Below are 15467 nucleotides of genomic sequence, written 5' to 3' on the forward strand. Positions count from 1 at the left end.
TTCTGCATCAGTAGCAGTTAAAATAATGAAGATGAATAAAATAATGAAGAGAATTTCAGGACTGAACTTTAATTCAGATGTCAATTTTATTTAAAAAGTCCATAATGAAACGTCTTCCTTTTTATTAACACGTGAAAGTAAACATTTACATTTCTGATGAGTGATGGAGAGATGAAGGGATGTGTGATGGAGGTGTTTAAAACACCAACACAAGATGTTGAAGTTTTAATGTGTGTGTGTGTGTGTGTGTGTGTGTGTGTGTGTGTTGACAGTGTGTTTAGGGCACCACGGTGTAGGGCTGATAGGGTAACATCTTCTGGCGATCATTAATGGCAAAAATCCATGAGGGCTTCACAAAGCTCAGGTTCTCATTCTCCATCAGAGCCTGGGGGGGGGGGGGGGGTCAAAAAGAGAGGTAAGTTGTGTGTATTGTGTGTGTGTGTTTAGATGTGTATTTGTTTCACTGATGAGCCAGAACATTGTGATCTGCTGAATAAGCTGGCCTCATATCTATCCAAAACCTCTAAATGGTTCTTCCATAAACCTGCACCTTCACCTGCACCTTCACCACATGTGTGCTGAGATCTCCTCAAGTCCTGCATCATTAACTCTATTATATATTGATACTCACGTCCTCGAAGGTGTCGTCCCAACCCTGACTGGTGATTACAAACTGGACCTTCTCATTCATGTAATCCTCCATAATCCTGAGGTGCGCGCACGCGCACACACACACACACACACACACACACACACACACCTGGTTAGTGTGAGTCAGTAATGAGTAAGCAGATTGTTGTTTGTTGAGTGTCTCAGAAGCTTCTCACCCATTAAAGGCGATGATGTAACGCTGCAGCAGGCGTCGCTGTTCCTCCGCAAACTTTCCATAAAGATAAAAACGCTTCCCTGTCAGAAAGTCTGGGGGCAGGGGGCGGGGCAGGGGGCGGAGTTAACGATCACAGCCACAGACTGGATCATATACATCCTTCTTAATTGTTTCTTCTACACACACACACACACACACCTGGTAGCTCTGGTATGGGTTTGTCCTCCTCTTCTTCAGCGTCTGTGTTCTCATCTGTGGATCCTCCATACGGATCTTCTTCCATCTCCTCTCTTCCTCTGTCCTCCTGTCCTGCCTTCTGCTCTCTCCTCTTCCCTACTCTACACACGCACACACACACACGCACGCACACACACACACACACGGTGTCACTGTCTCAGCGATAATGATCACAGTAAATCTTCATGCTGATAATTCTAAACATTAACACAAACAAACCCTGATGACCTTCTCAACTCATCTTCAGTGTCCATGCCTGATCCATCTCCATCATCATCATGCTCTTCTTCTGTGGGAAACACAGTCACTTCACTCTAAGTCACTTCACATATAGTATTCCTCAACTGTGTGTGTGTGAAATCCTCACCTCGCTCTTCCAGTGATCCATCACTCTTCTCCTCTTTAACACGTTTCATGAAGGTTCTGTCTCTCTTTCCAGGACTTGTCTAAAAAAAGGTGATTTTCACACACACACACACACACACACACACACACACACGTTTCTAGGACAACATCATGACCCTCAAGATTATGGGCTTTAGAGAGAGAGAAAGCAGATCAGCTGATTTTTATAATAAGAACTTTAAGAAGCCACACCTTCTCCAGCAGGTCACATGATTATTACATGTCAGTAGTGTATAAATATGATCAGTTCTCAACAACTTTCATAAACCAAGTGAGCAAAACCAACCAACCCACCCAGCCACACCCTCTCAGACATGCCCTCTAACCCCCAGCCACACCCTCTCAGACATGCCCTCTAACCCCCAGCCACACCCTCTCAGACATGCCCTCTAACCCCCAGCCACACCCTCTGACATGCCCTCTAACCCCCAGCCACACCCTCTGACATGCCCTCTAACCCCCAGCCACACCCTCTCAGACATGCCCTCTAACCCCCAGCCACACCCTCTCAGACATGCCCTCTAACCCCCAGCCACACCCTCTCAGACATGCCCTCTAACCCCCAGCCACACCCTCTCAGACATGCCCTCTAACCCCCAGCCACACCCTCTCAGACATGCCCTCTAACCCCCAGCCACACCCTCTCAGACATGCCCTCTAACCCCCAGCCACACCCTCTCAGACATGCCCTCTAACCCCCAGCCACACCCTCTGACATGCCCTCTAACCCCCAGCCACACCCTCTCAGACATGCCCTCTAACCCCCAGCCACGCCCTCTCAGACATGCCCTCTAACCCCCAGCCACACCCTCTCAGACATGCCCTCTAACCCCCAGCCACACCCTCTGACATGCCCTCTAACCCCCAGCCACACCCTCTCAGACATGCCCTCTAACCCCCTGCCACACCCTCTGACATGCCCTCTAACCCCCAGCCACACCCTTTTAGACATGCCCTCTAACCCCAGCCACGCCCTCTCAGACATGCCCTCTAACCCCCAGCCACGCCCTCTCAGACATGCCCTCTAACCCCCAGCCACGCCCTCTCAGACATGCCCTCTAACCCCCAGCCACGCCCTCTCAGACATGCCCTCTAACCCCCAGCCACACCCTCTCAGACATGCCCTCTAACCCCCAGCCACACCCTCTCAGACATGCCCTCTAACCCCCAGCCACGCCCTCTCAGACATGCCCTCTAACCCCCAGCCACGCCCTCTCAGACATGCCCTCTAACCCCCAGCCACACCCTCTCAGACATGCCCTCTAACCCCCAGCCACGCCCTCTGACATGCCCTCTAACCCCCCAGCCACGCCCTCTCAGACATGCCCTCTAACCCCCCCAGCCACGCCCTCTCAGACATGCCCTCTAACCCCCAGCCCCGCCCTTTCAGCCACACCCTCTCAGCCATGCCCTCTAACCTCCAGCTATGCCCTCTGACACACCCTCTCACCCCCAGACACGCCCTCTCACCCCCCAGACACTCTCTTTTTTTGACATGCCCTGACAACAGGTCCACACACAGGTGTGTGTGTGTTTAAGTATATTTACATTTGTCATTACTTTATTCTTTTCAACATCATGTCTCTGTTCCCCAGCAGTGCTGCTCTTCTCCTCCTCCTCCTCCTCCTCCTCCTCCTCGCTCGACTCCACTCCATCTATTAGATATCTACACAAACACAATCAGTATTAGTGTGCATGTGTGTTACACTTATGTACACAAAGTAAGTAGCTCCATTAATGACTTAATACAGATAAAGCATTTAAATACTGAATACATCTGTCTAACACACACATACATGCAATGTAATAATATTAAATATGATGTGTCTGAGTGTGTGTGTGTGTGTGTGTGTGTGTGTGTGTGTGTTGGGCATATACAGGGCTGTAGAGTGACAACACACCGTTTGTAGGTGATTTTCTGTTTCCTCTTGTGACAGTCGATCACCCACTCCTTCCGCACAATCAGACCTCCTGCAGCCTTCACCTGACTGTACTTAGGAGTGTTCGCAAAGGCACAGCTACACAAACACACACAATCTTTATGAAGGTGGTGAAAATAAAGTGTGTATGTATGTTGTAGATGGTGTGTGTGTGTGTGTGTGTGTGTGTGTTTAGTACATGAGGTGTGTAGAGTCGGTGGTCCAGTCTGGTCGGTATCGCGCCCCCATTGCCAAAGCCTTGTCTCTGAGTTCTGCACGGAGCGGGTTCTGGAATCCACTCAGCACAAACACTACGTCTTCCATAATGCGGCTGAAGGGGATTGGGTCTGAGGCTCGTGGGCGGGGCTTCACAGAGGACTGCTGAACTGGAGACTTCTGGGGAAAAGTAACTGCACAAAAACAGTTACTGTAAAACTTATTTACATCTCCATCTCTCACTCCATCTCTCTCGCGCTCTCTCTCCATCGCTCTCTCTCTCTCTCTCTCTCTCTCTCTCTCTCTCTCTCTCCATCGCTCTCTCTCTCTCTCTCTCTCTCTCTCTCTCTCACTCCATCGCTCTCTCTCACTCCATCTCTCTCGCGCTCTCTCTCTCTCACTCCATCTCTCTCGCTCTCTCTCACTCCATCGCTCTCTCTCTCACTCCATCTCTTTCTCTCTCTCACTCTCACCATCTTTCTCTCTCACTCCATCTCTCTCTCTCTCTCTCTCTCTCTCTCTATCTCTCACTCCATCTCTCTCTCTCTCTCTCTCTCTCTCTCTCACTCCATCGCTCTCTCTCTCTCACTCCATCGCTCTCTCTCTCTCACTCCATCGCTCTCTCTCTCTCACTCCATCGCTCTCTCTCTCTCACTCCATCGCTCTCTCTCTCTCTCTCACTCCATCGCTCTCTCTCTCTCTCTCACTCCATCTCTCTCGCTCTCTCACTCCATCTCTCTCTCTCTCTCACTCCATCTATTTCTCTCTCTCACTCTCACTATCTTTCTCTCTCACTCCATCTCTCTCTCTCGTTCCATCTCTCTCTCTCTCTCTCTCTCTCCATCTCTCTCTCACTCTCACCCTCTCTCTCTCTCTCCATCTCTCTCTTACTCTCACCATCTTTCTCTCACTCCATCTCTCTTTAACTCACCATCTTTCTCTCACTCTCACCGTCTTTCTCTCACTCCATCTCTCTTTAACTCACCATCTTTCTCTCACTCTCACCATCTTTCTCTCACCATCTTTCTCTCACTCCATCTCTCTGTCTCTCACTCCATCTCCTTCTCTCTCACCCCATCTCTCTCTCACTCTCACCATCTTTCTCTCTAACACCATCTTTCTCTCACTCCACCTCTCTCTCTCTCACTCCATCTCTCTCTCACTATCTTTCTCTCTAACGCCATCTCTCTCTCACCATCTTTCTCTCACTCCCTCTCTCTCTCTCTCACTCCATCTCTCTCTCACTCTCACCATCTTTCTCTCTCACCCCATCTCTCTCCCACTCTCACCATCTTTCTCTTACTCCATCTCTCTCTCTTTCTCACTCTATCTCTCTCTTACTCCATCTCTCTCTCTCTTTCACTCCATCTCTCTCTCTCTCCTTCTCCATCTCCATCTCTCTCTTTTACTCCATCTATCTCTATGCGCATGCACGGGGGAAGGGCAAGCTTTTTTCTTTCACAATTTTTTTCCCTTTAAACATCTGGGAGTAATCTAGTGTGTGTGTGTGTGTGTGTGTGTGTGTGTGTGTGTGTGTGTGTGTGTGTGTGTGGAGGATTTTACACTGCATCATCTCTGTGAACTCTTATTTTAAACCCTGATGTTCTACAGGACTCCGTTCTGTTCACAGAGAGAAACTGTTTTTTACACTTTTACTCACTGCCCCAGTTACAGTCACTGTGCTTATAAAACTAATTTTAAATTCCTTTAATGTAAATTTTACTCTCCAGCATTTTATTCTTGGTTTTAAGTACGTCAGGAGAAACAGGTTCATGTTCCATCTGATTCATTTTATTTTTGGTCAGGAGAAAATGTCCACAGACCTGAGCAGAAAGAACAAATTGGCTTAAAATGCTGATTATGATAATCAGAATCTTTTCCAGACTGATGAAATCCAGTATTATTGTTAATTTTAACTTTCACAAGAGTGTGGGGGATCTAAAGATGTTCGAGGCTGTGTGGTGTTGTGGAGAAGCTGTGTTCAGTGAAAGAATTGAACTTTGCACCAGCGCTCAGCTAAATAATCAAACCAACCGTCATTTTAACTGTAATTTAACTGTGTTATTTACATCTATTTAATGTTATTTATTTAACTTTTATCTATTTATTTGACTAAATGAGTCCTGATACCATCCAGAATATAACATGACTTATGTCAAATAAAGGACTGTAAAAGTAAAAAAAAAAACGTCTCTCTCTCTCTCCCCCCAAACATCAGTGTGATAGACGGCAATCAGCTCAATAACTGATTCCCTTTCTCTTTCTCGATCTCCCCATCTTTCTCTCTCTTTTGCACTCTATCAATTTGTGTGTGTGTGTGTGTGTGTCTGTGTGTGTGTGTGTTACATACCTGTTTTTGTGCTGGAGGAGGTGTGTGTGTGTTCAGGTTTCTGTGGGAGGGGTTTGGGTGGAGGTGTGTGTTTCTTGGCAGGGGGTGCAGGAGCATCTTGACTCTCTTTACTGAACTCAAACTTTCTCTTCACAGAAACAGCAGCCTGTGGGAAATAGGACACACACACACACACACACACACACACACACACACACACACACAGGTCTTGAATGTAAACTGGTAAGGAAAACAGCTCCCTCACTAGACAAAAATAACATTACACAATGTTTATAAGTTTAATACAGTGGCCGAAAAGTGCAAAACACATGAACAAATCCGTAAACACAAGGACTATTGAGACAAAGAGGAAAAGGGAGGTACAGTGTGTGAATGAAACACTTAAAGATCATTGGATGAGACACCTGTCAATCAAGATATACAGGAAGTACAACAGTTTCTCCTCGCGTGCCAATGTTTACTTCTGTTATTATCTTATATTTAAAGATGCACTAATCAAATAAAAACAGTTTAAAGTAAACTGAGAACTTTACACATGAACAAGAAACAAAGTTACAAGATTTCATACTTCCTGTATATCTGGTGTTCAGGCGTCTCGTCCAATGATCTCTAAGTGTTTCATTCGCACACTGTACCTCCCTTTTCTGCCACTGTAGTTTAAGGCTGTGATTGGTCAACATTTGATTGGATGCAGGTGCAAGTCTGTGTCTGTGTGTGTGTGTGTGTGTGTGTGTGTGTGTGTGTGTGTGTGTAAGTGAGACTTAAAGATTACAGGTGTGTAATTATAGGTGTAGTGGTAGTTAGTATTGGTTTGAGCCAAAATAAGGCTGGTAATTGATGGATATCTATAGAGAGGCGGGGCATGTACCGGTGGTGAACTGTTGGGGGCGGAGCTTGAAGCGAGTGGTTCTGACTGTAGCGCCGCTGCTGCGTAAGTGAGAGTAGAAGCTTTAGGGGAAACTGGATAGAAATACATCACACAATTAAACATCACACAACCTGTACTGTGGAATCATGTATGCGTGTGTGTGTGTGTGTGTGTGTCTGTGTGTAAGATGGTTGTCTCACCCTTCGCTCCTGTACACTCCTTATTCTCTCGTTTCAGAAACAGACTCCCCGGCTGCAGGTTCGAGCCGGAGGACGGAGACTCATCCTTCACCCGGAACTGTCCCAGTTTAGTCAACTTCTACACAACACACGCACACACACACACACACACACACAAAGTCACACTCCCGAGTTTTCACCCCACTCCTCTAAAAAAAAAAAACTGCAGTTTTCTTCTCACACAGCAAGATCGGTGTGTGTGTAGATACTCACAGGTGGTGTAGAACCAGGAGCATCATCATCTGGTGGAGAGTGAAACTTTATAAATGCCACTCCATACGCAATGTTCTGCGCGCACACACACACACACACACACACACACACACACACACACACACACACACACACACAGAATTACTACAATTACATAGAAAGAAACAGTAAGACTTGTGTGTGTTTGTGTGTGAGAGAGAGTGTGTATGTGTGATTGAGTGTGTGTGTGTGTGTGAAAGTGTATGTAAATATGAGTGTGTATGTATGTGAATGTGTGCGTGTGTTCATATATGTGTGTGTAAGTGTGTCTGTGTATATACGTGTGTGTGTATATATATATATACAGTGAGGAAAATAAGTATTTGAACACGCTGCTATTTTGCAAGTTCTCCCACTTAGAAATCATGGAGGGTCTGAAATTGTCATCGTAGGTGCATGTCCACTGTGAGAGACATAATCTAAAAAAATTAAATCCAGAAATCACAATATATGATTTTTAAACTATTTATTTGTATGATACAGCTGCAAATAAGTATTTGAACACCTGTCTATCAGCTAGAATTCTGACCCTCAAAGACCTGTTAGTCTGCCTTTAAAATCTCCACCTCCACTACATTTATTATCCTAAATTAGATGCACCTGTTTGAGGTCGTTAGCTGCATAAAGACACCTGTCCACCCCATACAATCAGTAAGAATCCAACTACTAACATGGCCAAGACCAAAGAGCTGTCCAAAGACACTAGAGACAAAATTGTACACCTCCACAAGGCTGGAAAGGGCTACGGGGAAATTGCCAAGCAGCTTGGTGAAAAAAAGTCCACTGTTGGAGCAATCATTAGAAAATGGAAGAAGCTAAACATGACTGTCAATCTCCCTCGGACTGGGGCTCCATGCAAGAACTCACCTCGTGGGGTCTCAATGATCCTAAGGAAGGTGAGAAATCAGCCCAGAACTACACGGGAGGAGCTGGTCAATGACCTGAAAAGAGCTGGGACCACCATTTCCAAGGTTACTGTTGGTGATACACTAAGACGTCATGGTTTGAAATCATGCATGGCACGGAAGGTTCCCCTGCTTAAACCAGCACATGTCCAGGCACGTCTTAAGTTTGCCAATGACCATTTGGATGATCCAGAGGAGTCATGGGAGAAAGTCATGTGGTCAGATGAGACCAAAATAGAACTTTTGGGTCATAATTCCACTAAACGTGTTTGGAGGAAGAAGAATGATGAGTACCATCCCAAGAACACAATCCCTACTGTGAAGCATGGGGGTGGTAGCATCATGCTTTGGGGGTGTTTTTCTGCACATGGGACAGGGTAACTGCACTGTATTAAGGAGAGGATGACCGGGGCCATGTATTGCGAGATTTTGGGGAACAACCTCCTTCCCTCAGTTAGAGCATTGAAGATGGGTCGAGGCTGGGTCTTCCAACATGACAATGACCCGAAGCACACAGCCAGGATAACCAAGGAGTGGCTCTGTAAGAAGCATATCAAGGTTCTGGCATGGCCTAGCCAGTCTCCAGACCTAAACCCAATAGAGAATCTTTGGCGGGAGCTCAAACTTCGTGTTTCTCAGCAACAGGCCAGAAACCTGACTGATCTAGAGAAGATCTGTGTGGAGGAGTGGGCCAAAATCCCTCCTGCAGTGTGTGCAAACCTGGTGAAAAACTACAGGAAACGTTTGACCTCTGTAATTGCAAACAAAGGCTCCTGTACCAAATATTAACATTGACTTTCTCAGGTGTTCAAATACTTATTTGCAGCTGTATCAAACAAATAAATAGTTTAAAAATCATATATTGTGATTTCTGGATTTTTTTTTTAGATTATGTCTCTCACAGTGGACATGCACCTACGATGACAATTTCAGACCCTCCATGATTTCTAAGTGGGAGAACTTGCAAAATAGCAGCGTGTTCAAATACTTAATTTCCTCACTGTATATATATACGTGTGTGTGTGTATGTGTGTGTGTATACATACGTGTGTATACGTGTGTGTGTTTGGTGTAAACGTGTGTGTGTGTGTGTATATATACGTGTGTGTGTATGTGTATACATACGTGTGTATACGTGTGTGTGTATATATATATACGTGTGTGTGTATGTGTGTGTATATATATATATATATATATATACGTGTGTGTGTGTGTGTGTATATATATACGTGTGTGTGTATGTATACATACGTGTGTATACGTGTGTGTGTGTATATACGTGTGTGTGTGTGTGTGTATATATACGTGTGTGTGTGTGTGTATGTATACATACGTGTGTATACGTGTGTGTGTGTATATACGTGTGTGTGTGTGTGTATATATACGTGTGTGTGTGTGTGTGTGTGTGTGTAGCTGCATCTCAATAAATGATCATTAAATAGTTGATTAATTTTAGTAATTCAAATAAAGAAGTGAAACTGGTTTATTATATAGATTCATCACACACACTGATATTTCAAGTGTTTATTTCTTTTCATTTTGAGGATTTTGGCTCATATTTAACAAAAACCCACCAATTCACATCTCAACAAAAGTGAAAACTTCATAAGACCAATAAAAAATCTTTTTGAGTGAATTGTTGGTCTGCAGCAAAGTATGTTAATTACTGTCTCTGTACTCAATATTTGGTCGTGGCTCCTTTTGCTTTAATTACTGTCTCAATTGGGCGTGGCATGGAGGAGATCAGACGGTGGCATGGAGGAGATCAGACTGTGGCATGGAGGAGATCAGACTGTGGCACGGAGGAGATCAGACTGTGGCACGGAGGAGATCAGACTGTGGCACGGAGGAGATCAGACGGTGGCACGGAGGTGATCAGACGGTGGCACGGAGGTGATCAGACGGTGGCACGGAGGTGATCAGACGGTGGCACGGAGGTGATCAGACGGTGGCACGGAGGTGATCAGACGGTGGCACGGAGGTGATCAGACGGTGGCACGGAGGTGATCAGACGGTGGCACGGAGGTGATCAGACGGTGGCACGGAGGTGATCAGACTGTGGCATAGAGAAGATCAGACTGTGGCATGAAGGAGATCAGACTGTGGCATGGAGGAGATCAGACTGTGGCATGGAGGAGATCAGACGGTGGCATGGAGGAGATCAGACGGTGGCATGGAGGAGATCAGACGGTGGCATGGAGGAGATCAGACTGTGGCACTGCTGAGGTGGTGTGGAAGCCCAGGTTTCTTTGACAGTGGCCTTCAGATCATCTGCATTTTTTTGTTCTCTTGTTTCTCATGTTCCTCTTGACAATACGCCAGAGATTCTCTATCTTGAGGACATGAGGAATGAGTCAGTTGTAGCTCATGGTGACGTCTGTGTGTGGAGGCTCTGGAAGCACTGACTCCAGCTGCAGTCCATTGTTTGTGAATCTCCACAAATTCTTAAATCTGCTTCATTTCACCTTTTTCTACCAAATTTTTCCTTCCATTCAACTTTCAATTAATGTGCTTGGATCCAGCAGTCTGTGAACAGCAGCTAACCCTAACCCTAACCCTAACCCATCAGCTGTGAGCCAAAATCATCACAATGCAAAGAAATAAATAAACACTTGAAATATATCTGTGTGTGTGTGTGTGTGTGTGATAAAATTTACATAAAATACCAGTTTCACCAGTTTTGAATTGAATTACTAAAATAAATCAACTCTTTAATTAAGTTGAAGCTATATATATATATATATGTGTGTGTGTGTGGGGGGGAGGAGGAGGAGGAGGAGGGACCTTGTTATAAGGCTGTGTACAGATGATCTTCACTCTGTCCCATTTCTCCTGACTTGTGCTCTTTACCAGTTGATGAGGGCTGAAGAATCTCACACGGTTCAGGTTTGAATTTCCTCGACTCTCAGAAGGAGACATGAATGATGATGTCACCAACAACACCTTCACACACACACACACACACACACACTTATTGTCATTTCTACCATATAAATCTGATGCAGTACACAGACACAACGTTCCCCCTGAACCCTGGTGCTACAACAACAATATCACAGAAAACAGAAACACAGGGTTAAGGACTAGTAAGTTTCCTCACCACATAAAGTGCACGTGTGCAACCTGGTGCAAACAGTGCAAAGACAACACAAGACAGTGTAGGACAAATAAACAAAACACAAAATACTAAAATAGTGCCGCCAGTAAACCTGCTGTAAAGAGATAAAAAAGTGAACAGTAACAAAAAGTCCGTTGTGCAAAGAGCAAATAGCAGCAGTTCAGGAAAGATGTGCAAAAAACAGCATGTAAACAGTTTGTGGTAATGAAGTGATGTAATGTGAGTGGTGCTGAAGACACGGGTGTGTGAAGTGAGTTAGAGTGTGTTGAGTCTGGATTGTACAGATCAGTCACACAGTTGTGTCTGTGTGTGTGTGTGTGTGTGTGTGTGTGTGTGTGTGTGTGTGTGTGTGTGAGTTCAGTTCTGTGTTGAGAAGCCTGATGACTTGAGGGAAGAAAGGTGTGTATGTATGTGTGTAGGTGTGTGTGTGTGTGTGTGTGTAATGAACCTCAAAGTCCTGGTCTTTGATAGAGGTTGAGTGTCCAGCGAGGACTTCAATGAACGCTGATCCCTCATTCCCGATGTCAATACTGTGGACCTGCTCCTCCTTCTCAAACTGCACACACACACACACACACACACACACACACACACACAAAATTAACACCATCAACACAATCAAAGAACAATCATCAGATGATGGTGGTGTTCAACACACACTCGTACCTGCAGGATGATTGAAATCTGTTTCTCCCCCGGACGAGCGCATTTCCACTTCCGGTACGTCTCTGAGCTCAACAGGTTCTCTCCTTTATGTGTCTGTACAGGAGACAGGGCAGAGAGGGGCAAAGAGGGGATCGGGCAGAGAGGGGATGGGGCAGAGAGGGGCAAAGAGGGGATGGGGCAGAGAGGGGACGGGGCAGAGAGGGGACGGGGCAGAGAGGGGACGGGGCAGAGAGGGGACGGGGCAGAGAGGGGCAGAGGGGGCAGAGAGGGGACGGGGCAGAGAGGGGATGGGGCAGAGAGGGGACGGGGCAGAGAGGAAGGACAAAAAAAGAAGGGACGGGGCAGAGAGAGTTTTCCACATCATAATGAACCATCATGGACAGACGATAACCTGAGAGAGGAAGTGGGACAGAGAAAGTTTGACAGAGGCTGTGGTACTCACACTGTCCTCACTGCTGCAGGAAACCACGTGTTTGAGTTTAATTTCCGGCATGTCTTCCTCCTCGCTCCTTCCTTTCCCTAATTCGAGTGCACTAGTGTGAAGTGAACACTACAGATGGAAACGCAACACAAACACAAGTAAACTGTAATGGAGTGAAATTCCGGCTTCATTTAAACACAACTTTGATTCAAAACCGAAATAAAAATAAAATACAGTTGAAAGTTCCTGAATGGGACCCGAACAGCACCTGGCTCGCCTCCGTCCTCGCTGCCTAACAACTACTAAAGAACAGAAATATAAAAGCTCTCGGGTAAATCTCTGTGGAAATCCGTGTACATACAGCAGCTCCCGTTCCACGGAATCTCCCAGAAAACCCGCAAATCAGGAAAAAACGCAAAATAAATAAGCTACATTTAAAAGTGCTTCCATTAAGCTAACAGAAAAACCGCTGCATTGTTTATGTTCTTCCCCCAACCGTATTCCGATAAGCCACGCCCCTAAACTAGGATTGGCTAGTTGCGGAGAGCGCACTTTCTCATTGACGGATCACTCAAAGATGAATCGTGTTGACCAATCCTAGTAAAGTGGGCGGGTTTTATGAATATAGGTTGGAAAAATAAACCGCGTTCGAGCTCGTTCTTCTTTTACGATTCTTACATAATTTCCGGTTTGTCCTGCTCGATTCCCTGTGTTTTTCCGCCCTCTGTCGACCACAGAATAAATTGCTCCATATTCACTCTACGATTTAAAAAAGTTTTAGATGAGAATCTGATTTAGTGTCGGATGGTGTTAGTGTGAAGGTGGGGTTAGTGTGAGGGTGAGTTGTGGGGTGGGTTTAGTTTTGGATGATTTTAGTGTGAGGGTGGTGTTAGTGTGAGGGTGGTGTTAGTGTGAGGGTGGGGTTAGTGTGAGGGTAAGGTGTGGGGTGGGTTTAGTTTTGGATGGTGTTAGTGTGAGGGTGGGGTTAGTGTGAGGGTGAGGTGTGGGGTGGGTTTAGTTTTGGGTGGGGTTAGTGTGAGGGTGGGGTAAGTGTGAGGGTGAGGTTAGTGTGAGTGGATATGACACACTGTGATTTTAAAGGATAAAACAGACACAAAAAATTTTTTTCGCATTACTTTATTTACTTTCATCATAAAGAGAGTTTCATAAAACATCTCGATCTGAAAATAAAATGTGTGTGTGTGTGTGTGTGTGTGTGAAGCTGGGGGTAGTGTGAGGGTGGATTTGTGTGCACACTTCCCCTTGTCCACTTCCCCTTATCCATACTTCCACTTCAGATCACTTCCACGTAGACGGCTGAGTCAGAGTCAGTGGAGATCATCAGCTGTCTCTCTCTCTCCGTCTGTTCTGTATTAATCTGTTTGTCTCTCTCTCGTCTCTCTCGTCTAGCTCCTCTTCTCTGTCTCTTATGAGTCTGAACAAGAAGGAGAAGTGTTAATAACACAACGTGTGTATGTTGTGTAGATGAAACATGATGTATGTGTGTGTGTGTTTTGAATGAATCAGCGTGTGTGTGTGTGTGTGTGTGTGTGTGTGTGTGTGTGTGTTTGTGTGTGTGTGTTTATATACCCGTGTTGTACGGAGGAAACTGTGTGTGTTTGTGTGTGTGTATACCTGTGTTATGGGGATGAAACAGTGTGTGTGTGTGTGTGTGTGTGTGTGTGTGTGTGTGTGTGTGTGTATATCTGTGATGTATGGATAAACATGATGTGTGTGTATGTTGTATAGATTAAACATGATGTGTGTGTGTGTGTGTGTGTGTGTGTGTGTGTGTTTTGGGTGAAACAATGTGTGTGTGTGTGTGTGTGTATGTGTGTATGTGTGTATGTTTCTGTGTATATACCTGTGTTATATAGATTAAACGGTGTGTGTGTGTGTTTGTGTGTGTGTGTGTGTGTGTGTATGTGTATATGTGTGTTTCTGTGTATATACCTGTGTAATATAGATGAAAAAGTGTGTTTGTGTGTGTGTGTGTGTGTGTGTGTGTGTGTGTGTGTGTGTGTGTGTTTCTGTGTATATACCTGTGTTAAATAGATGAAACAGTGTGTGTGTGTGTGTGTGTGTGTGTGTGTGCATGTTTCTGTGTATATATTTGTGTTAAATGGATGAAACAGTGTGTGTGTGTGTGTGTGTGTGTGTGTGTGTGTGTGTGTGTGTGTGTAAAAAATTGTGTTATATGGATGAAACAGTGTGTGTGTGTGTGTGTGTGTGTGTGTGTGTGTGTGTGTGTGTGTGTGTGTGTGTGTGTGTGTGTATACCTGTGTTGTACGGATGAAACAGGGTGTACAATTCTGGTAGATAAGTTGGTAGCTTCCGTTGGTGTAGATGTGTGTGACCTCAGAGCAGTTGATGTACAGAGGTGTTTGCTCCTGATACACACTCGCAGTACTGGGGCAAACAACAGATGCCCTGCTGATCCCCCTTCCCCTCCTGAGCACAGGGCAGGGAACAACAAAGGTCAGGGACAAATACCACTCATCAAATCAATCTGATAACTGCTGTAAGTATACTGTCCCATTAATACTCTCATTATACTGTCCCATTAATACTCTCATTATACTGTCCCATTTATACTCTCATTATACTGTCCCATTAATACTCTTATTATACTGTCCCATTAATACTCTCATTATACTGTCCCATTTATACTCTCATTATACTGTCCCATTAATACTCTCATTATACTGTCCCATTAATACTCTTATTATACTGTCCCATTAATACTCTCATTATACTGTCCCATTAATACTCATTATACTGTCCCATTAATACTCTCATTATACTGTCCTTTTAATACTCTCATTATACTGTCCCATTAATACTCATTATACTGTCCCATTAATACTCTTATTATACTGTCCCTTTAATACTCTCATTATACTGTCCCATTAATACTCTTATTATACTGTCCTTTTAATACTCTCATTATACTGTCCCATTAATACTCTCATTATACTGTCCCATTAATACTCTTATTATACTGTCCCTTTAATACTCTCATTATACTGTCCCTTTAATACTCTC

General features: G+C 44.9%; 2 protein-coding genes across 17 annotated transcripts in view; both read right to left on the reverse strand.

Moving 5' to 3' along the window:
* Window positions 1–62: 62 nt before the first annotated feature.
* Window positions 63–12931, reverse strand: xrcc1 (X-ray repair complementing defective repair in Chinese hamster cells 1). Of its 15 annotated transcripts, none has more exons than XM_083529256.1 (18): window positions 12784–12931; window positions 12444–12551; window positions 12002–12094; window positions 11784–11891; window positions 11002–11160; window positions 7274–7348; window positions 7022–7139; window positions 6822–6913; window positions 5954–6098; window positions 3587–3797; window positions 3370–3486; window positions 3029–3134; window positions 1431–1509; window positions 1283–1352; window positions 1025–1164; window positions 828–918; window positions 632–707; window positions 63–385 (listed from the first exon to the last, which is right to left on the reverse strand). In XM_083529256.1, exons 2-18 carry the CDS (start codon window positions 12492–12494, stop codon window positions 278–280), a joined length of 1839 nt encoding a protein of 612 aa, XP_083385382.1. In that variant the 5' UTR covers window positions 12495–12551; window positions 12784–12931; the 3' UTR covers window positions 63–277. The 15 variants fall into 15 exon arrangements, with proteins under 15 accessions (XP_083385382.1, XP_083385391.1, XP_083385386.1 ...); XM_083529265.1 differs by having other exon boundaries at window positions 1283–1370; XM_083529260.1 differs by having other exon boundaries at window positions 1283–1370; window positions 3017–3134.
* A 612-nt stretch (window positions 12932–13543) lies between these two features.
* The window catches only part of LOC310719488 (B-cell receptor CD22), a 6207-nt gene continuing 4283 nt past the window's right edge, over window positions 13544–15467 (reverse strand). For both annotated transcript variants that reach the window (XM_083529272.1, XM_083529271.1), the window contains exons 7-8: window positions 14702–14873; window positions 13544–13857 (exon numbers count right to left, since the gene is read on the reverse strand). In XM_083529272.1, the coding sequence (XP_083385398.1) occupies window positions 13717–13857; window positions 14702–14873 (313 nt within the window). In that variant the 3' untranslated portion in view covers window positions 13544–13716. The remainder of the gene's footprint in view (window positions 13858–14701; window positions 14874–15467) is intronic.

The sequence above is a fragment of the Silurus aristotelis genome, assembly GCF_946808225.1.
Source record: "Silurus aristotelis genome assembly, chromosome: 25".
Taxonomy (NCBI): domain Eukaryota; kingdom Metazoa; phylum Chordata; class Actinopteri; order Siluriformes; family Siluridae; genus Silurus; species Silurus aristotelis.

Bases quoted from the DNA above. Each gene is read 5' to 3' on its own strand.
- xrcc1 (XM_083529260.1), bottom strand. From the start codon at position 12,494: ATGCCGGAAATTAAACTCAAACACGTGGTTTCCTGCAGCAGTGAGGAC. The intron at 11,161-11,783 runs GTTCATTACACA...GTGTGTGTGAAG, and splicing joins TCAAAGACCAGGACTTTGAG to GTGTTGTTGGTGACATCATC. The intron at 1,510-3,016 runs GTAAATATACTT...ACCTTTTTTTAG, and splicing joins AGAATAAAGTAATGACAAAT to ACAAGTCCTGGAAAGAGAGA.